The sequence below is a fragment of the Drosophila subpulchrella genome, chromosome X (assembly GCF_014743375.2).
Source record: "Drosophila subpulchrella strain 33 F10 #4 breed RU33 chromosome X, RU_Dsub_v1.1 Primary Assembly, whole genome shotgun sequence".
NCBI lineage: Eukaryota > Metazoa > Arthropoda > Insecta > Diptera > Drosophilidae > Drosophila > Drosophila subpulchrella.
In genome coordinates this window covers 22,045,707-22,068,967 of record NC_050613.1, presented here as the reverse complement: position 1 = coordinate 22,068,967, position 23,261 = coordinate 22,045,707, and the positions used below count along the sequence as shown (strand labels likewise).

At 39.9% G+C, this 23,261-nt stretch overlaps 1 protein-coding gene and 1 long non-coding RNA gene across 16 annotated transcripts in view; both read left to right on the top strand.

Annotated features, from left to right (window-relative positions):
* LOC119557334 (potassium voltage-gated channel protein Shaker) overlaps positions 1 to 23,261 on the top strand; it is a 126,647-nt gene that overhangs the window by 84,594 nt on the left and 18,792 nt on the right. For 14 of the 15 annotated variants that reach the window (XM_037870058.1, XM_037870064.1, XM_037870065.1 and 11 more), the window contains 7 exons: positions 16,494 to 16,617; positions 16,686 to 16,854; positions 17,061 to 17,157; positions 18,229 to 18,424; positions 18,520 to 18,641; positions 19,047 to 19,200; positions 19,726 to 19,897. In XM_037870058.1, the coding sequence (XP_037725986.1) occupies positions 16,494 to 16,617; positions 16,686 to 16,854; positions 17,061 to 17,157; positions 18,229 to 18,424; positions 18,520 to 18,641; positions 19,047 to 19,200; positions 19,726 to 19,897 (1,034 nt within the window). Of the gene's footprint in view, positions 1 to 16,493; positions 16,618 to 16,685; positions 16,855 to 17,060; positions 17,158 to 18,228; positions 18,425 to 18,519; positions 18,642 to 19,046; positions 19,207 to 19,725; positions 19,898 to 23,261 lie in introns of those variants that run through there. The other variant, XM_037870071.1, reaches the window with a different exon arrangement.
* Positions 1,597 to 7,817, top strand: LOC119557339. Its single transcript, XR_005220069.1, has 2 exons — positions 1,597 to 2,741; positions 7,702 to 7,817. It is a non-coding gene; the product is annotated as an uncharacterized LOC119557339 (long non-coding RNA).

Here is a 23,261-nt window from a genome sequence, read left to right as displayed (position 1 = left end):
ACAAACTTCTGTTTTTTCATAAATTACGTTAGTCTTTATTGGTCAATGGACCTGACTAATTGATTTTGTGCACGGAATATGAATTCGATTTGCGTCGAGTTGTTTATCATTGCTGGTGGGTCGAGTGGCATCGCATGTGCCGGATTAATCGCATTAGGTGGGTCGGTGGGTGGTCTTTGGGGGTTGGGGGTTGGGGGTTCAGCCTTGGCAGTCTGTCAAGGATACGCGGACGTCAGGCCCGCCCACTGACGTCACACGGGGGCGGTGAACTGCGGTGGATTGCAAACGATGCGGCTGACCCACCGACCCATTAACCCACCAAAGCCTCGCTTAACCCCTCTGCGCCAGGGCAGCCAGCTTTTCCGTTTTCCGATTCATTCACCTGCTTTTCGGATTGGATTTCCCGAGTTTTTAACTGCGCGCCCAGCATCCAAGCGCCGAGCTTTTTGCGGTGGCGCCCTCTGTGCGCCGAGCTTTCGCCTGGAAGGCCGGATGGCCGCAGACGCACAGCTTCCGGCTTCCAGGCGAAAAGCTCGCTCTGTTGACAGCCAACTGACAGTTGAGCGCGTTCCGTTTCCGCTGCATTCCATTCCGCCAGTAATTAATACAGAAAGTAAACTTAAATAAAAAGTTCACTCAAATAAATATGTGACGGGGGAAAGGAATTTGAAAGTCTTTAAACGGAGCGGTTAGCATTATTCATGGGAGAAGAAGTCAGACTTAACTTTAACTGCCCCAAATCAAAGCAAAGATTAAACAACAACAAACAGAAATGAAATTTGTAGTTTACTATTTACCGCTCACACTTTTTTTTCTTTAGTATTTCTCTCGGCTTATGTGGGTTCATTTATAGGGGTTCGCATTATAGTATATATTGAAACAAATTACTCTTGAAAATCATTTTTAAGCTTGACAAAGTTGACATATTTATAAAAAAAATTTAACATAAAACCAGTTTCCAAACATTTTCTATCAAAAAAGCATAACTTTAAACTGAATTGTCACAGGACATCAAAGCAGGGAACTAATTAACCACGTTTTGCTAAAAGTTGAAGTAAATCATTTTCGAAAACATGTTTAGCAGTGACAATAATTTATCTATAGAAATAAAAAGCCTTGTTTTTACTCCCAAAATTAACCTATAACTTAGAGCAAAAAACATACAAAATCATTGGAAAAACACCTGTTGGCATCTTTTAAAAAAAAAAACCAAATATGTGTAATTTGAAACTAATTCAAGTTTCCAAGCAAATTTTCATCAAATAAAAACACAAACAAATTTTAATTTAAAATTAAAAAATAATTTCTTACACATTTCCCATTTATTTTTTTCCCCAATTTTCTTTTTAAAAGCTTTTAACATTAAATTCTAAACAGACTTAGAAAAAGATAACATTTAGAAAATAAACATTAATTTTTTTAACAAGATTCATTTAAAATAAACTCAACAAAAAACAATAAGCTATGGTGAATCTTGATATGCTTTTAACTAAAAACATAAGAAAAAGATGGTGACGAGGCGAAATTTCAAACACCTGCGGCCGCTCGAATTTGACAGCTGTCAGCGAGCGAGCTTTATTCATTGAGGAATCTGGCGAAGCTCAAGCTCGCTCCTCGGCGGTCCTTCGGCCTGGAAGGCCAGCTGACAGCTTCCAGCTTCCAGTGGCGGAGCAGCTGTCGCCGCGGGAAGGAGAGGGGGCGGAGCCGCAGGAGGCGTGGCGTGGTGCGTGAATCCCGGGAACGCCGGCACCGGAACGGGGAACGCCGGCAACGAAACGGCGGAACGGCGAACGAGGAACGCCGAGCGGCCGACCCAGAGAGAGTCAGTCTTTGGCAGCCAGCAGCCGACAGCAGATGCCGACGAGGATGCAGAGAAACCGAAACCGAAACGGAAACCGAAACCGAAACCCAAATCCAAATCGAAATCGAAACCAAAACCGAAATCGAAATCGAAATAGAAACTATCACTGAAACCGAAATTGAAACTGAAACTGAATCCGAACTGAACTGAACTGAGACTGGGAAAGTGCGCGGCTGTGTGTTCCATTGCCAAATCGTGGCCAAATCGTTCCAGTGGCAGTGTGCATCAACAAGGGGGCGGGCGCCGCGAAAGGGGGCGGGGCAGGACACCAAAAGCAAAGACGAACCCCAAAACGGCCGCGAGCAACAAAAATAAAATCGGAAAAGGCCCAGAAATCCTGTCAAGGAAAACGTGCTGAAAAGCCCACAAAATTCAAGAAAACAACCTACATTTTTTACACATTTTTTTAAGAAAACCATTTTTTTTACTGTGTACGTGTGTGTGTGTGTGTGTAAAAAGACCAATCAAAGGTATAAGAAGAAAGGCGAAAAAAGTGCGGCAAATGGAGAGATTAAAACCGAGCGATAAAGATACATAAATCCATGGGATTTTGCGTGCGTGTGCTTAACCTTGACATATCAAACAAAACAACAAAATTAGACCCGTGTGTAAAAGTAATGCCATTGTGTCTGCAGTGCGGATTCTGCGATGTTTGGCATCGTTGAAATTCCGCTGACATGCCATGCATTTCGGCGATAAATCGAACAAGCGCAAAACACACAATTTTAGATAGCCAAATAAACCAAAAAAAAAACCAAAAATAACAAACAAATTAAATAAAACAAAATATATTTAAAAGAAAATAAGGGTAAAACAACAGAGAACACTTAAAAAATAGCATTAAACAAGTGGCCGCCAAAGAGAAAGTAGTGCAAGAAAGGTGAAAGGCGGTGGGTGGTGGGCACATAACATATTGCTAGGCAGCAAGGAAACACAGAGAGAAAGAGAGAGAAAATAGGGGGAGAGAAAAGTATAGTTGTTGTTGTTGTTGTTGTTCTTGCTTGCACAGCAGCCTACCTGGGCAACAACAACAAACACAATTCCGCTGTAAGCAATATTTTTGAGGTATATCCTTCTTAAGGACGTTCCAAAGGCAATTTGCTGCCTTCTTTCACTGCTGCAATGTGTGTGTGTGTGTGCGAGTGTTTGTTCCTCTCCCTTTTCCCCCAGCATTCCTCGCTCTCCGCTTTGTGTTCATCTTCACGTAAACACACACACACACATACACACAGCTATGCCCAAAGAAACAACAAGAAGCGAAGGCAGAAAGGTGAAAAGCGTATAAAGCCAGCGTATACGTAAATATCCCTAATATTGTCGTAGAAAATTTAAATTACTCTCAGTTTTCCATGACTTTAGAACATTTTTCCATATTTTACCAGGCGTATATGTAATATTTCAGCGAATTCGTAACAAAAAACCGGGTTTATAGAGCCCCAGCATCTTTTTCAGCTCTTTCTAGCGTTATATGGCACATTTTAAGGGGGCATGGCTGGCAAAAAAGTATAAAAACCTTCTATTAAAAACTAAAAGGCCTTTTAAAGTTGTGCCTTACCAGAGATAAATCAATTTAAAGGCTTGCGAGTCTTAACAAATCTAGATTTAAATGTAGCCTTTGTTAATATTTCTTATATATACTATGTTTATGCTATGAATTTCATGCATTCTCCAATACGTGAAATTATAATAGCCCCCGTTTATACAACACAGAAATATTCATGAAATGATATTAGTAAAGCTGTCAAATTTGTTGAGTTTGATATAGAACTCTATAGAGTAGTAGGCTGTGCCTCAGCGTTTCGAAAATTGGGACTGAATTCATATACTGTGTTTATGCTATGCCTATTTCATGAAATCAATTCATGAAATTAGCAAATTCGTGTGTGCATAAACACCGTTTCATGAATTCGATAACACACGAAAGTTGACTATGAATTCAGTCCCAATTTACGAAATGCTGAGGCACAGCCTACTTCACAGCCTACTACTCTATAGAGTTCTATATCAAACTCAACATATTTGACAGCTTTTCTAATATCATTTCATGAATTTGTCTGTGTTGTATAAACAGGGGCTATTATAATTTCATGTATTGGAGAATGCATGAAATTCATAGCATAAACATAGTAATAGTCAACTTTCGTGTGTTATCGAATTCATGAAACTTGCTCACTTTATGAATTGATTTCATGAAATAGGCATAGCATAAACACAGCAATAGAAGGATTTTTTACTTTTTGCCAGCTTAAATGTATATTTATAATAGATTTTCAATAAAAGCAAGACAGGATTACTTATACTCTGTTTTTCAAGTAGTATTTGCTCTACTTCTATGCCTTATTAAGCATACGCCGTGGTGTCCCAATTGAAAATAAATAGGATGAAGGCTAAGCATTCGGCTTTCTAAGCTAAAATATTCTTTTAAAATTAAAACTCATTTAAAAAACTGCACCCGAAATGCCATACAAACAATCGATCGAATTCATGCCGCACACGTTGCGTATGCGTTATATTCACTGGCGACAACGGTGCGGATGAGTTATTTTATTGCAAGCCAACGAGCCGTAGAAAATCGCCAGCTAACCACAAATCTGCCCCAGATTGAGTCCTTAATTCATCCTTTATCCGTGCGGCCTCTCACCTGGCTGCAATTTGCCCCAACTTTTGGCAAGTGCTCAATTCCGTGGCACACAGATGTTGGATGTTGGATGCTGGATGCTGGATGCTAAATGCTGGATGCCGATGCCGATGTTGACCTTTGCGAGGATGCCAAACCCTCACACCGTCGCTCAGACAGCTGAAATTGATGGATGAGCTGCTGCTGGGCCTGATTCTGCTTTCGGTTTAGACACAGATTGGCAACGTGTGAACTTCAAACTGTTGCCAAAAGCACAGACACACGAAAGTACACGGCTAGCTAATCAAAATTGATTAAAACCCATCGATGACAGCGGGTTTTTGGCGTGTGGAATGAGAAATGGGGCGAATGGGATGGGTGGGATGGGTGGAAGGGGTGGTAACACAATGCAGTTAGATCCATCAATCAATTAGCATCGTCGGGCGACAGTCGAACAGCACAGCATCTGAAATACCAGCTAAACTAGGCGAGATTTAAATCGAATTTAAGGCATAAAGTTTTCTACGGGGTGTAGACAAATCCAGCTATATAATGGAAACCCACTCAGCATCCTCAGTGGAATCGTCGTATGTATTTCTTTTGAGTTTGTATTTATTTCATTTGGTTGTTTTATATTTATTTTAGTTTTTAATCTCCTCATTTGATTTTCCTTAAATTAATTTATAACCACGGAAATTATCTTAAGTATCTATTTGGTTTTGTCTTAAGTTATTTGTTTTCAAGATTGAATTAATAATATGTTTTTATTGAATGTCTTTTAATTTGAATTTTATTTAAAATCATCATATAATCATCCGTTATCATCTACTAATAACGTTTTAGTTCATAACTTTATTTCTTGAGATTTAGTTTATTTTAATTAATCTATATTTTACTAAAGTTTTTTAAAAGTTCGGGTATCTTAAGGTAAGGCCTGTCCTATAGGTTTATAGAGGTTATGAAATTAGGGTTCCGTTATTAACATACCAAAGTTTCTCTATAAACTTTCATATCAAGACTTAATTATGTTAAGGGTTTTGATAAATTACTTTAAATTGTACTATATATATGTCGATTCGATTTGGTATTGGTATATTACAATCTAATTTTGGATTAAATGGGTACACTGGAGGTGTTGGAAACCTTTTCATTTAGATCTCTTAATTGTATATCATTTTATTACAATCTTAAAATACTTTATTTACCAGATATTTGGGATATGTAAGGGGTACGAGGTCCGAAAGTTGAAGTCCCCAGGGTATTACCTCGCCTCCCTGGTCCTTTGCCAACTAGAACCCAGTACCGTTCGGCGGAAAAGTGAAGTAAAGTAAAGTTTACTTGAGTTGAGCTGAGTTCAGCTTAGTTCCACGAAATGCGTGACAAGACAAAGGCAACAACAGAGGCGTGAGTTGATGTCTCTTTCTGGCCAGCTGCCTCCCTCTCTCGCTCTATCTCTCTTATTTTTTTTGGTTGGGGGGGGGGGGGTTAAGTATTTACTGCGCACACCGAAAAAATAGAAAAAGCCAAAGGAAACGAAATTCGTTGGAGATGCGAAGAGATGAAAGAGGGCATGGCAATGGGGACCCGGTTCACTTTTTCCCGGCCTAGCTAAATTCCCGGCCCCAATGGGGACCCCCCCCCCCCCCACACACACACACACAAGCATATTTGTATACGGCAAACACGCAGACGCAATAGCAAAAAAAAAAAAAAAAAGATGAAAAAAACTGACAGCTGCTTAACACTCCTGAGCGCAAGAGAGAGAGGGAGATAGGTGTAGCGGAGGTGTCTGATAATAACGGTAAAGATAATGGAAAAGCGCACAATACGCTAGGCTGCGAAACCAACGAAGCAGCGGGCCAAGCAGGAAACGCCAATAAAGCAGGCACAAGGCGGGCGAACGGTAAACGCAGCCAGGACACGCACTAAACTCTCTCTTTCTCTCTTGCTCTCTCTCTTTGGGTGCGTGTGTATGGGTTGCATAAAATAAATCCGCCAACAAGTTTCCCATTGTGCAGGGCCTTAGAACTCTCTCTTTCTCTCTCTTCGTCCCTCTCTCTTTCTTTTTCTCTGTGCTTGTGTGTGTGTGTGTGTGTGTTTTTTTTTTACAATGACTCACGAACTCTGCTTTGCCCTCGTATTGGTGTTATTTTGTTATACACACACACGCTTGTGTGTGTTGGTGTGGAAGAGAGCGTGTGGGTGTGCTGCTGTGTGTGTGTGTGTGCGTCGGTGTCATTACATCGCCAGTTAAGCGCTTACACGCTTCAATTTCTCGCTTGCCACTTATGGCCCAACATTCGTCGCCTTTTCGTCCTTCGTCCGCCGTCCTTTTCGCCTTGCTGTCCGTTCCACATGCCATTCCGTTCCGCGCGCGTTCCACCTGTTCCATTGCCACCTTGTGCCGGGCCCACGTTTTTGCGCGCCGCGCTCTTCCAGGCGAAGAATCAAGAACCGGACTGTTGTTTGTTCTGGCCCTCGAACTGGAAACCAAGCGAAAGGCAAAAGGCAAAGGACGAAAAAAGCGACTAGCGGGATAAACCCCCCCTCGCGAATTCTTCGAATTCTTCTTCTTGAAAATCTCTTAAATAAAATAAAAGTTCCCCAAAGTTATTTCTTGTGTGTGTGAAATAGTCAAAAATAAAACAGGCGTGGGCCATTTCCGTTCAAATATATATGTATATAAATTTTCATATATGTGTTTGTGTGGGCTTCACCTGTTTCTCCCACTCCATCTCTCTCTCTCTCATTTTCCTGCCCAATTTCTCTGCCGAACCGAAAGGTTCAAGGTTGTTGTTCCCAATCGAAAAGTCGCGCCAAAAACAACAAAAGCAACCAAGAGCAGCAGCCTCTCCACTCGCAATCAATTGCAATTATTTCACAAAATGGGTTGTGAGAGCCGTTTAGTGGGCTGAATGAAAACGCTTTAAATGGCCAGCCATAAATAAAACACACGAAATCTGGTCTATAAAAATCAATAGGTAACGAACCACTCGCAATAGCCTATTTTTACCCAACAAATTCAAAACAATCTAAAACTTGTAAGAGTGCTTTCAAAAAGCGGAAATTGCCATTTTCACTTGCTGTTTCCGGTTCAAATGAAACGGTTTCTCTCTCTCTCTCTCTCTCTGTGTGTGTGTGCGTAATTTTTTTATTTGGGCTTAAATTGAAAATGTATTGTGAAACAAAAAGCCAACATAAATAAATAAAAATCAAAATGCAGGAAAATATGTGACGTAAAAACCGGAAAGCAATGTCATCAGCCCTGTGCAAAGTGCATTGCCTAATTGCCAAACTAAGAACTATTCTAAAAGCCAAATAAAACTAGCAACTTGAAAATAAAACAACAAAATCTACGACTCGTCTTCGCCCCGGAAACTAAAAACTGACAACTGAAAACTGAAAACCCAAAGGACTTCCCCCCGTTTTTCCAACTGAAACCATTTGCCAAATGCTAGCCGAAATAGGAGCCAGGGCAATTTTAATGGCCAGAAGCAGCTGCACGGAGGTGCCGAAAGCCAAGGAGCTCGCCAAATAACAGAAGGTCCTGCGGACAACCAGCAGCATCGCCAGTGGATTATCATAAAGTGGAGCAGCAGGAGCGGCAGCAGCAGGACGAGGGCCCGGCCAGGATACGCCATCCGAGCAGGCTGAGCATTGGCGCAATTAGCGATTCGCACCACTTGCTCGTCCTCAACCATTTCCCGCATCGATTTCATCGAGCGATGGGGCCTCACACCGGTCCTGCGACCGCGCCAGGAGCAGCCGTTGAGCGGTGAAAACCTATCCAACGCCTCGCCCCCTCTTCTCTGCGATAGGTAAGGTCCTGGAGCGGTCCGCTTACTCGGGTTCCATGGGGTTCACCTCGAAGAAACAAGCGGGGGATAAAAATCTAAAGTGTTTCTTGATTGCATTTTTATCAGCTATCAGTTTTATAAGCAATATTGCAGAACATCTCCTAATATAGCCTGAGAATATACTCTAAATATAATATCATTTTATACTCATTCCCTAAGAATAACTAATGTTTTTAAGGGGTTACTTAAATTTCCGGACATCCCTATTGGGTTTTTTATAAAAAATAACATGGTTTGAATTTAAATTCTTTAAAATACTACGTATTTACTTGAAATTTAAGCTTAATTTATAAAATATAATGGGCATTAATGTGTTTGGTATTCAGTTTATGAAGAAAATGAGATAAGAACCCTTACAAAAAAAGAGGTTATTTTTTTAGTGATCTTTATTAGAAGTATTATATTTACAAATCTAAATTCTTAAGCAATGTTTGAAAATCCTTTACACAGTCTTAAATTTAATATATTTTCCATCTATTTTGGAAAGAATCATCTCTAATAGTTTTTAGCAAACGTAATTTTCGGATTATAATTATTTGTGATTAATGTTTTAAGATGCCTGTAAATCATCGTAAAATTATTTCCACCTTTTTGGTAAGGGAATACCGAGATATGCCACTGAAAAGTCGTAAGGATGAGGAACGCGATATGTTAACGGCTTGTTACGAATTTTCATTGCATACCTTCTGGCGCGCAGTCCTTCGAGATGATGATGAATGACAAATGATGAAGTGAATGTGAATGCAGATGCACAAACAGACAAAAACACAGACACACAAATGCTCAAACACACCCACATCCACACCCGCACCAAACACTCACACAAGCACGAATGGTGGGTGGGTCAATGCGGCGTATGCGCAATGTGACATTGACAGTTGCCCAAACGGCAAACACAAAAGTGGCACAGCATCAATATCATTAACATTCCAATGGCCCCAGACCATCATCCATCCAAACAATCCCCCTGCACACCGCCCCTGCCCCTTCAGCCGATTGAGACATAACAATATCCTTTGATGATATCCTGTAATCGTCTCAGTGAATTGACATGAGTTTGACATTGATAACGATGCTGGATGGTTGGCTGTGTGCTTGTGGCTCCTTGGCTTTTCCCCCATCCACCCCCACCTTTGATTTTCCCTCCCCACAAAGACTTTTCCCCGGCAGAAGTTCAAGAACAAATGAAGAGCGAATCTAATGCATCTGGGTAAATTGGTAAATTGATGCCCGACGCTAGCGAAAGCAATTCATGCCACTAAATTCGCTGACACCGAGTCCTTTTGGTCCTGCAGAGAACGAAATAGATAATACAAACATTGTATTATTTAACATATTAAGAACATATTCACTTATTCCCTATGGATATATGTTCTATATCATTACCAAACAAATAGCAAACGATCATCTAATCTAAGCGGCAATTTAGCTTAAATAGAGGAATACTAAAAATAAATATCTTTTACTTAAACCCTCTTGATTTCCTACTTTTTCATTAAAATGTCTATCTTAAAGAATACTTTTTGAGATCATATTAGTATGTAATATAAGATTTTTGGTAAAACCATATGGTTTCTCTACAGAGAACATACATTTTGAGATCATATTAGTACGTGATATACCGTATACCATATTGTATGTCATCCAATTTGGACTTCCTCATGTGTTCTCAGATATACCAAGATGTTTTTCTCAGTGTCCTTACGCTGCTCCTTGCTGCTCTTGTTGTTGTTGATTGACGAGGCTTACACTTTCACTTTGCCTTTTACCCAAGCAAACAATTGCCGCACATTTCAACTTGCAACTTGACTTTTGCCCGCTGCTTGCCGCTTGCTATTTGCTGTCATTGTTCTTGACTTTTGATCCTGGCTTTTGCTGCTTGTTGTTGATAGTGGTTGTAGTTGTTGGTGTTGTTGGTGTTGTTGTTTGTGCTGTTGATAGTAGTAGTTGTTGCTGGCAGCGACAAGGCGACAAGCGCCGTCAACGTCAGCAACAAAGCAACAAAGCCATGAACAATGGACACCGAACAGCCAACAATGAGTGTGTACTATGTACTATCAACCCCCCACCCCCTACAAACACACAAACACACCCTGCACACACACACACACACCCTACACACACACACAAGCATGTCTCGCCTTTTTCGCTTTGTGTCGCTTTCACTCGCCTGACTTTCCCCCACGAAAAACCGAAAAAAACCCCCTCTGCAGTTTCTATGTGCGGTGCATTAAAATTAAAACCATACAATGTGTAAAAGGAGGGGATGGAAATACATTAAACGGTTTCGGGGACTTAACAAATTGAATGGAGATTACTTTGATTGCGGCCAAGACGATTGGAACTTATCTCGAGAAAGGGGAGAAAAGCTTTTGGGTCAACTATTGCGGACTTGCCCTCAATGGATTTACCGAGATTGTATATATTTCTTGAAGCTTTCAGTTGTCAACCGAGGGAGAAAAACTAATTATATATATACTTACTATTATGTACATCTATATATAGAGAGGGAGAAATGAATCTATATAGCTAGCTTTTAGTAGATTACTATAATATTTCACGATTGAATAGCATCAGGAAATCACCATTTTGGATCAATTAATCCTAAGGAAACTTCCATTTAAAAGATGACTTTTCCTCCCTATACCACCATGAAATATCGATTAATGAATGCTCCATCATAGCCTTTTGATTGTCTTAGCCCGGCTGAAGAGCTATGAACTGATTGCACTTCTGAGAGCCCTGGCTAAGGGTCCTCAATCTCCTTCTATCTCTCCATAGTCAAGTGTACAGGTCCTTTTCCGCCATTTTCCACCCTTACACACCCCCCTTTTGCCCTTTTGCCCTCTTGTAAACCCTTTCCATTCATTCTGCCAACTCTTTCGCCTTTGACGCACTTGAGACATTTGAAAAGTTTCACCTTTTGGCGAAGTTCGGCTCGCTTTTTAAATTGTGCGCTTAACAAGTTCGTTTCCTGTCCTTTTCTTTATCCAGGCTACAATCCCTCGAACTCCTTTCCGGCATTCTATTGTTGTTACATTTCTTTAAGCAAAGCCCACTTTTTCGAATAATAAACGACGAAAAGTTTCAAATAGCGGAACATGTTTAAAATGCCTGACGTGCACACTTTTCCAGCACTTTTTTTTTTTTTTTTTTTGCGCCTTGCCAGGAGGGTTCCTTTATCCAGTCTGCAATTTTCCACAACGCCTCCTCCATTTTCCACAGCCCCTTTCATTCATTCTTCTGGCCACACGTGCATCGGTAAATGCAAACAGCAAACAGCAAACAGCACCGAAAACAGAAAGCGACAGGCAACATGCTTTCACCCCCTGCCACTCCCCATTCACCCCACTTTCACCCCATTTCCCCCTTTCTCACCTTTCCCGTTGAGGAACAGCTTGCATGTCGGTGCACACGAGTAAAACCTGAGAACGGTTGCCAAAAATAAAAAGCCAAACGGAAAATGAGAATGGAAATGAAAAACGAGAAGCCAAGTCCCAACATTGTATACAAAACATTTAAATACCCTTGATCTTAAGATCCTTAAAGCTTTCAATTGTACCTGCATTTTTCAGCACTGTCCAAGTATCTATAAGTAAGCTAATAGTTATATTTATTTGAGTCAATTTTTGAAGAAAGCTTTTGAGTTCTAATGTTTGGAAATCACTTTTGAAACGTATATCATAAAACGGACAGTATATCTTCTCCTCAGAAAGAATATATTTTTTGTGCCATTTACAAATGTAATGTTTTGAATTTAAGCATTAACAATCAAAGCATACCAAATATCATAATGCTTAAAATTTATTAAGAACTATCTATGAAAAGAAGAAGGCTTATTAAAGCACATACTGTTCATTTTTTACAACTTATATAACAATTTTAAATCACTTTAAATATGTCATATAACTCCCGAATTTCGTGGCAAGGGTATTGAAATACGTAAATCACGAAAACATACCAGCAACTCACACAAATTGTGCACGCAACTGGCCAAGGTCGCAAAGGGCAGGCCAGTTGGTTGGTCCCTCCGTTTGTCCAACTATCCGTCCGTGAATCTTTCAGCCAGGGATTTGCATAATTTGACTCTGCGGCGGCCGTGATTCCCGATCCCCCGTCTGGCGATTGATGGCCCCGGATCCGGATCCGCCTGCAAATAAAAATGTCCGGGTGCAAATCCGGGCGGCAGGTGCATTTCCAAGGCAAATTGGTGAAATGCAATACGATTCTAGAGAGTGGGAGTACTTTCACAGCGAAAAAGAATCTCCTTACATATATTTAAAAGGAAAACTTTTTAGGGGGGCCACAATGTGGGTTAGGTTTCTTAATCCAAAAACGATTATTGGAATGTTGATATTATCCAGACATTAAAGTAGTGATTGTATTCTGTATAATACATCTGCGCTTGTGATTCTTCATGCGGATATTTTCTCCATGTGCATGCTCATTCATTCATATTCACGTTCAAAACTTTGTCATTCGAATGCCGTTTGTGACGTCAGCCTCGAATCCAGTTTCGCATTCACAATCACATTCACCTTGCACAGCCTGTGGCGCCTCTCTTTTGACGGCGTTGATTGAATCATGTTGACACGCTGCTCCTCGACCCCCCTCCTTGAACGCCCATGCTTTCCACGGGCTCCAGTGGGAGGAGATTGCAAATCAGCTTTATCAATGCCATTTCCCAGAGGGGAATCGATTGGCCATGGGTCGCACACAAAGTCGCCGCTGAACAAAGGAGATTTCAGGCTTAGTTCGTAAACCAGAAGTAAGAAGGTAATTCCTTTAAGACTTCAGATTTCCTGCTTACTCTGTATTGCAGCGCGTACAAAGTGTTTGGTCAAGAAAGGATACAGTATATGGTGATCAAAGTTGTGGGTAAGCGCTATAGATACTGCAGATAATATCTTTTCTGCTCTTCTTTATGGGTTAAAATGGTTACATAAAACAAACGATCTATACCTCTGTTTCTACAACATATATATTTAACAAAATGGGCAAACTTAATACTTATAAACTTCATTATTAGACGCAGGGATCCTAGCTGCTCTTCTAAATTGTCTTATTTTTTAAGAACCGCCCTTCTCCGCGATTCTCATAGGATTCACTTAAGTGACAAAAACTATCTGCCCAGCTTTTCTCTTTAATTTAATGCAGATGATAGTCACACTTAATATATTCATCTTATTAAATTTCCTTATTACAGCCAGGGCTCTCCTCCGCGCTTCTCTGTGGGTTTACTTAAATGGCGAAAAATGTACGCAGTTGCGGTGCCAATGGTTGATTAACTTGCAGATGCGCAGCTAGGAGAGTGCGGCATGCATAAGCGGGTCCTCAATGAGGACTGGCTGGGTGACGAGTGCAGGCGCACTCCCTCAGTTCAAGGCTCCTTCAGCGTGTGTGCGTGTGCATGCCTTAAATTTCCTTTCGCCATCACATTAATTCATAAATTTCAGCATGCCGTTGTTGACGCTTCTAAAAATAGTCAAAAAAAACGGGGGGGGGGAGGTTTGGTGGTTGGGTCTCGGCTCAGTTCTCAGTTCTTAGTTCTCGGGTCTTGGAAGGTCTAAGGACTGAGGCTGACGTTGCCTTGACCGGACAAAGCGAAACAGGCACAAACACACTTTGCCCATGTCAGATACATACAGTACATGTATAGTGGGCCCACGATCCCCAGGACGAAATTCCACTTCGATTTTCGACTTTGCATTGAACTTCACCCATCGCCGTTTCCGTTTCCGTTTTAGTTTCAGTTGCAGTGGCAGCTTTTCGACTTATGCAATCCACCTGCAGAACGATGCGGAAGTGGGTGAGACTCGACTCGACAGGACTCGACTCGACTCGACTCAATTCGATTCGACTCTTCTCGACTCACGTAGCGACTTGTGGATACATATGTACATACGTACATATCTTGTAAATAGGTCGCTGCAGCAGAGCACCGACTCATCGACATCGGCGGCATCTAGAAAGGAGGCGACAATGACGTCACAGCCGCATCAGGCCGTGCCGCTGACCTATATAAACCATCGCAAGTGCGACAGAGACGAACACAGAGAGTGAAAGAGAGGAGAGGAGTATGCATAAATTTCTGACTGACATTTACATATAGTAGATAAACAACAGAAGTTGCTTCCATGTACATACAGTAGATAAACAACAATTGTTTCCATGTACTATATTTTCTCTACATGGATGCAGAGAAGGTATAAATGGTATAAAGTCGGCCTACTACACCTGGGCCCAAACTGTTTGTTGACATTTAGTTTGAACCGGCCTTTTACGCCTTGCACTCTCTTTTTGCGGCTTGCAACAGCTGCTGACGTCACACCGAACAATAGGCCAATTTGCGGTTAAAATAACTTGACATAATCGGTGTATCATTACGAAATTGTAGACCCACATTAATCGAGGGCAACCCCCAGGCATTAATTATTTATATGCCAGTTAATAGCGGGTTGTTGTACTGACATTTAGCAACCTTTAAACATTTTTTATGGCAAGTGACAACCCTGGCCATAGCCTTCCTCTGCGCTTCTCATTCACCACAGTTTAGTGGTCGTAAATATCTCTGCATAGGATAACTTAACACAAGTAAAGCAAGTACAAATATGTTTCACTTATAATTAAAACGAAATGTAAGCTTAATTTATTTTTATACTGAAAGAAAACAAATGTTTTGAATCTTAGACAGCTTAACTCCTTCCACTGCGCTTCTCAATCAAGACACTTAAGGGGTATAAAATGCTTGTAACTAGTTACTTAAGATACTCATGTTTGGTTTAAAAACCGATATATTACTTTATTTTATCGCGGATAAAAGGGCGATAAACGGTAATTTACAATGCCATTATTATGTTGACCATATGTAGGACCATAAATATGAAGAAGCGGCAAGATGGAGTTGCAACCGGAAAAGATTTATGCCGACAAACAATTTGTTCAAGCAGGCACTCGCCATTATTGCAGCCGAGTGGATGAGGATAACTGATGGGGATGTGGATGGGGATGAGGACAGGGCTTTAGGGTTTTGGGGGTGGGCCAGTGCACTTACACGCTTAATTAAATGCCACGGCACGGCGCCAGAAAGCAGGCAACGGCAACGGCAACCTGCCATGCAACGCCAAAAAGTTGCCAGCAGCAACAGCAGCAACAATTGCACATTGTCAGCAACATCAGCGATAAGGGCGGAAAATGTTGGGCAAACTGCCAGAAAATGGGTGGTTCGATGATGGTGTTGCTGTGGTTGAGCCCCACTCGTTGGGTCGTTTTTATATGCGATTGTAATACAATTTCAATTACAAGTGTAAACATAAGTATATTGCCGGCGTGGGCGTGGTGTGTCTACAATATATACACAAATATATATATGTAGTAGTTGGGGAGTGCAATGAATTTCATTTGAACGAGGCCTAAGCGAAAGGATAAAGTGTTCAAGTACCTTGTCCTCCCCCTTTCGCTTTTGCCTTTGGCTTTGCCTTTGCCGTTGCATCCGCAAAAAGTTGGCATCGCAATTGCGAATTGCAATTTGAAATCGAGAAAGTGAGGCTGAAAATCCCCGACTGCCGCCGGCCATGCAATATGCATGGCCATTGAATATTCAATGGCAGAGCATCTGAAAATTGATTCGAGCCAAAAAGTAATTAAAGACCAGGCCACTGGAGAGCTTAAAGATCGAAGGCATTGAATAATGGAGACGCGACTTTCAGTTAAAAAGAAAGTCGAACGACGAGACGTCTTCAAAGTAATTGCTGTTTGGCTTACTTTGAGTAATTAGGTTAAAAGTAAGCACCAGACTTTGATTGAATTCATTAGGTTGAGCTGCAACGAGCTGTGTGTTCGGCCTTGATTATCTTAATCACTTTGCAATTGGAAGCTTATTTCTTATTAACACTCATGTACTTGGGTAATGGAATCATTAAATAATATACCAAAGTAATTTCTTCAATTCACCCTGAAATCTATCAACTAACTGGATAGATAAATCTGGTTTCTAAAAACTGATCTCTATTATTAAATGGTATTATTGATACTGAAGTTAACTAATGTCTTTAAAGGTAAATATACCAAGTATTTCTAATGAATAACCATACACATATATTTCTTATTTCTGAATCCCTATATCTGGTCTTAATTTTTTGTACTACTTTATTCACAGGTCTTTGCCCAAATTGAGCAGTCAAGACGAAGAAGGGGGGGCTGGTCATGGCTTTGGTGGCGGACCGCAACACTTTGAACCCATTCCTCACGATCATGATTTCTGCGAAAGAGTCGTTATAAATGTGAGTTCATCAAATTGTTAACATGAACTTTCGATAGTTTAAGCCCCTTTTCCATGCCAATATTTTAGGTAAGCGGATTAAGGTTTGAGACACAACTACGTACGTTAAATCAATTCCCGGACACGCTGCTTGGGGATCCAGCTCGGAGATTACGGTACTTTGACCCGCTTAGAAATGAATATTTTTTTGACCGTAGTCGACCGAGCTTCGACGCGATTTTATACTATTATCAGAGTGGTAAGCATTCAGTCAACTCCATCTATAAAGACCACCGAAAATCCTTTGCAACTTTTGTGCAACCCCAGGCTAATGTTTCTCTATTTCTCTCTATATTTTCGTCGTCGCCGAACAACAAACAATGAATACTTGACTTTATTCACACCAACTCACTACCCCAAAAAAAAAAAAAAAAAAAACCAAACACTCATCACGTTCATCCACAGGTGGCCGACTACGGAGACCGGTCAATGTCCCTTTAGACGTATTTAGTGAAGAAATAAAATTTTATGAATTAGGTGATCAAGCAATTAATAAATTCAGGTAAGCCCACGTGTTGCCCACTAGAAATTCCACCACTTCCTTACCAAAGAAACCCCAAAAAAGTAAAACAACATCCAAGAAACAAAAACTAACCAAATATAAACAGAAAACTAAAACAAATCAAATGTAAACAGGACAACAAATTGGTTCGGTTTGTTCTATATTGGTAGCACGGCAAATTTCTATCGAATCAGTGTAATGAGGCATGCAACACGGCAAACAGACCGACACACGCACATAGACATAGAATAGATCCTAGACTTGGCTTAAATACAAACATACATACATGCCTACACATTGCGTTGGCTGGAAGTGCGGTTAAAAGGGAAAGTGTTCTCAAAAATATTAAGTTAATCGAAAAAATAGATTACCCAACCTTGTAGCTTTAAATAATTTTGGTTTAAGGATCATATACCATATATATTTAAAAATCACGCTTTAATTATATATTAAGTTTAATTATATATGTAGATTTTTGGCAACTTTCCCTTAAAACCCAAACATCTCCACCGATGGCAAGGTTGAAGCAAATTTTATTGAATTCGAAAAAAAAATGCAGATATAGATGGACTGGACTGGAACCTGGAAAGTGAATGTTAATCACTTGACCACCAGCTTAAAATTTTGTTGATACGGCACAGGGGGCAGTGTGGCCGGACCCGTGGAGCGGAGATGGAAGGCGGAAAGTCAACCGAGGCAAGGACGATCGAGGATCCAGCGGGATGCAGCCTACTTAGTCTTTTTCAACTCTTTGCTAACTGCCAATGCCAAAAACCAGTCAACCCTTAGCTGCGAGAGACTCAACGCTTCTTTTGCGGCTTTAAATCAATCTCAATATTTTAAGTTTAGCTTAGCTTTCGATTTAAGCCTTTTGCCTGCTTCCGATTAGAGTTGCGAACCAATTAATTAAATTTGTGCCTAAAAATTACCAAAAATACTTAAGGAATGCCACACTCACCGACCCACATACACACCTACCCAAACCTACACTCACACAACATACACGGGAATAAGACGTTTTAATGCATATTTTATACTAACATGGAAACATCAATCATTCTATATTTGCAGAGAGGATGAAGGCTTTATTAAAGAGGAAGAAAGACCATTACCGGATAATGAGAAACAGAGAAAAGTCTGGCTGCTCTTCGAGTATCCAGAAAGTTCGCAAGCCGCCAGAGTTGTAGCCATAATTAGTGTATTTGTTATATTGCTATCAATTGTTATATTTTGTCTAGAAACATTACCCGAATTTAAGCATTACAAGGTGCGTACGAATCAAGCCGAAGGACCTCCAAGAAACAGGGATACATATCCATCTCCTTCTCTTTTTTCTTTTGCTCTTTTGGTTTCTATTTGTAGGTGTTCAATACAACAACAAATGGCACAAAAATCGAGGAAGACGAGGTGCCTGACATCACAGATCCTTTCTTCCTTATAGAAACGTTATGTATTATTTGGTTTACATTTGAACTAACTGTCAGGTAGGCCGCTCTCTTCCATAACAAACTATTTATGCGTACACCTAGTTATAAGCTAAGCGAACGAAAGAGAAATATTAGTTTGAACTTGAACTCGAATACAATATCTCTCTGTCCATCTAAAACTCTGTTTTTAATTGAGTACAAACATTGATTGATTTTCCGTTCTCTTCTTTTTTTTTGTATTTGATTCATTTATATATTATATATTTCTCTGTCTGTTGCTTTGCTTTCGTTTGACACCCATGGTTTAATTCAACTGTTTCAATCTGAAATCTTCTTTCTCTGTCTTACATTTCTCCCTCTCTCTTTCTCTCTCTCGCTCTCGGTTTCTCTATCGCGCTGTCTGTGTGAATCTCTAAAACAAAACCAATCGCTGGTCGTTGTATCGATTTTGTGTGTGTTCAGGTTCCTCGCATGTCCGAACAAATTAAATTTCTGCAGGGATGTCATGAATGTTATCGACATAATCGCCATCATTCCGTACTTTATAACACTAGCGACTGTCGTTGCCGAAGAGGAGGATACGTTAAATCTTCCAAAAGCGCCAGTCAGTCCACAGGTATGAGATTTCTGTTTGCCCAATGCCAACTACAACAAAATATCGATATTAATCACTCACACACGAACACACACACTCACAAGCATATACAGTTGAACCGATTAAAGTAATAAGTGTTGCCATCATCATTTATGAGTTGCCTGACATAAAAAAAGGGGTTGCCTGCCCGCCCCGAACCCAAAAAAAGTAACACAACACAACTTTCAGTCCAAACTTTTCATTTGTTTCAACCTCAATCCATAACGAATAACCCACCAATCAAACCCATCCCACATCCTGACCCCAAAAGCCCAGTTTATCGATAACACATGACCAGGTTATGTTCATTGTTGTATATTGCCGATACTAACACAAGCCAAACATCCGCTTACTCACCTATATACATACACACAATCGAGCTATGTAAATGAACATCCATCATATATATATATATAAACGATACACACCAGTACATAACAACATACATATATATATATGCATACCACCTACTATATATATATATATATATTTCGATAAAATTTTTAGGACAAGTCATCGAATCAGGCTATGTCCTTGGCAATATTACGAGTGATACGATTAGTTCGAGTATTTCGAATATTTAAGTTATCTAGGCATTCGAAGGGTTTACAAATATTAGGACGAACTCTGAAAGCCTCAATGCGGGAATTAGGTTTACTTATATTTTTCTTATTTATAGGTAAGTTCCATACAGTCAAAAAAAAAATCAAAACAAAACATACCACATTTACTTATCGATTTACGAGTTTTATTCAAACAACAAAAACAAAAGAGAAATACTGCAAAACGACTGCGACCATCCAGACAGACTCACCCTCGCCACCCTGTATTCCCGAAAGCTCTTTTTCTAACTATTTCTCTCAGTCTCAAAGCCCCCAATACACTTACTTACTATAACTATAACTATAACTACATCGATACGAAAAATACCACGGAATCGAACATCGATCGCGAATTAAAACAACCACAAAAGATACATATATATATCTATCTATGCTTACGTCTGCCTCAAGCCAGCACATTTATGTTACCGCTCATCACAAACCTCTAATCCTCTAAACAAAAAAAAAAAGATATCGAACCTGTCAAATGTTTCATTGCGCCACAGACAACAACAGCCAACCAATCCACAAATAAACAAAACAACAAAAACAGAGAAGTGTTATGCTTTTTAAGAACTTATAATTTTCAATTTGATTTGCCTCACGAAACTCGGCGAAAGCCAAAAATCCCAGACTTAAGACTAAGCTATACCGAATACGAGAGCTCCCAGTACTTGCATAGATCAAGTATCCATATCTAGATATAGTGTATCTGCAGACACCCTTGTCCCACTGTCCCAAAACAACTCAATAACTCAACGATATTCCCAAAAGAAACCCGAAACGAAACCGCTCCAATAGAGATTAGTCCTAAAACATAAAGCTAAACTAAAGTAAACTAAAGTAACGTAAACTAGTCATACTATATAGTTACAGCCTTACACGTCCACACATCCAAAAACCCACACCCACTCACACTTAATAAATATACTAGAAGGGAGGCCCTTAGAGCGTGTATCCATATTACTTAGGTGTATACTCGTATAACTCACCCATTACGTATCTCTAACTTATTTAGTGTCGTCTAATCCTAGCGCTAAGTAGGTACGAACTATCGCCCAATGGAGCAGCGATACGTTAGCGATCCCCAGATCTTATATCCCAAAACTTGCAGATCTCCCCCGTCAGATCCGCTAAAAAGCTCTATAAGTATCGTTCACTTTGGATATGTTCGTTGAGTTCTCTTCATTTGCGTTTTGTATTACGAATATCAATTTGAATTTCAGTTTGGTTTTGGCTAGCTTTTTGGAAAAAAACAGCAGCAAAGTCTCTCAGTGTACTCGAATTTTAGTCTATTACTCCTGATATACTCTGACAAAGTGCAAACGGCAGACCAGGGGGCGAAAATGATCAAGTGTTGTTAGCTTCGAATCGTTTCGATATTCCCCAAAATGCCGCGCTCAAGTCGTTGTCAATTTTAAGGACCCCAAGCAATTTGCGCGCAGATCCAACGAATTTTCTCAAGTATTTAATCTAAATGTTTCTCTATATGTATAGCCTAACTACCCATCTTATCTAACTCGATCCCATCCCTCCTTGATCCCTCATGAAAATGTGCCCAAACTGCGTTGAAAATGCCTTAAAATTGGCAAACTTCTTGGCATTCAAATTGTCCAACCAAACAGATAAATAAATAGCAACTAGAAATGATGATCGACATATGTTACAACCTTATACATACAGAAAGATCAAGCGAAATTAATCCATCTGTATCAAATTAATTATATATATTTTGTATTGTTGTTCATGTTTTACCACATTCAAGTTGTTCGTAAACCGTAATCCGTAAACCGTTTTCAGTAATCCGTAAACCGTACTCATCATCAACGTTGTCGTTTCAATGTCCATGTCCACAGATTGTGCCGTGGTTTGAATTTTGCTTTTAGTTCTATAGTTTTTAGCTTCTAGTTTCTAATTTCTAGTTGGTAATTTCTAGCTCATAGTTTGTTGTTGTATCCGTTGAACGATTAACGTATTAACCATACCTAAGTATATCATATGTATAATCTATAGTGTACCATATCTAAACTGACATGAACATGAACACATCTATATCAATATATCGTTACCCAAAAACTTTCAACTATCTGCATATCTAAATATATATTCTGTATATATCAGTTACGTTGAGTTCTGTGTCTGTTATGTTTCATACCATGCCATTCCATTTCATTACGTTTCGTTTCGTTACGATGTGTTAGATGTTTTCTGTTTAGCTTTCAAAATTGCAGAATCTCCAGGTGATCAACTGAGTTATATAACTGATATATACATGTATAGTATATTAATATTTCTAATAGAAATTCGATGGTTGCTTTCGATTCGATTTGTTTCCGTTACCGTATCATTTGTCTTGCCGTAGTGTAGCCCTATCATATTGAACTGTACGCATATACATATACATCGATATATTGATATATATGTATAGAAATCTATTGATATGACTAATTACCTACTACTACTTATGAACCGATAACGTATGTATATTGTATTGTACAGAGTACTTAGCTAGTTTCATGTTTAACTCTAATCAAACCAACAAAAGAAATATAACAATATTCTCTATAAATAAATAATCTTCTGTATAGATAGTTTCCACTGATCAAGTAGTCGTATTAACCTTACTAACACACACACCACCACCACACACACACACACACACTCTATCTCTCTTTCTTTCTTTCACACACCCACACTTGTAGAAGCGCAGAGATGTAGGCAACGATCCCTGATCTCTGCTCTTTCTCACTTCGGTTCCCGCCGAGGAACAAGCCAATTTTTGTTATCGCCTTTGTAATATTTTGCTAACTTTTGTGTGACACCCACACAAACACACCCACACGGAGACACTAACTACTAATACATACATACATGTCCAACGAAGAATACTCCTAAGAACATTTTGAATTACATATATATAGTTTTCTTTAACGTGCACCAAATTCCAAGAGAAAGAGAAAAGTACCCCAAAACAACTTACTAACTCATAATCATAGTCTTATGTATATCTTGTAGTTGTTTTAACGAACTAATAAGAAAGGGACCAATTCACCTTGAAATCTGACGGGATTCAGATACAAGTATCTGCCCCTGCGACCCAATGATCCAACCCAGACCAACCCCCAACCGATTCCCAAGCAGAAAATAACAATTAATTGCACTTTTAATATAACGATTGATCTCTATTTAAACGATCTCCATTTGGATCGTAATTCAGGCGTGGTCCTGTTCTCGTCGGCCGTTTATTTCGCGGAAGCTGGCAGCGACAGTTCCTTTTTCAAGTCGATACCGGACGGCTTCTGGTGGGCTGTGGTGACCATGACGACGGTGGGATATGGTGATATGAGGTACAGCCCACGTTTCAGCTCCACACTGCCGTATGGTCCCGGCACTAGCTACTCTCAAATCCTGCCTTCTATATCTACACTTATCTCTCTATCT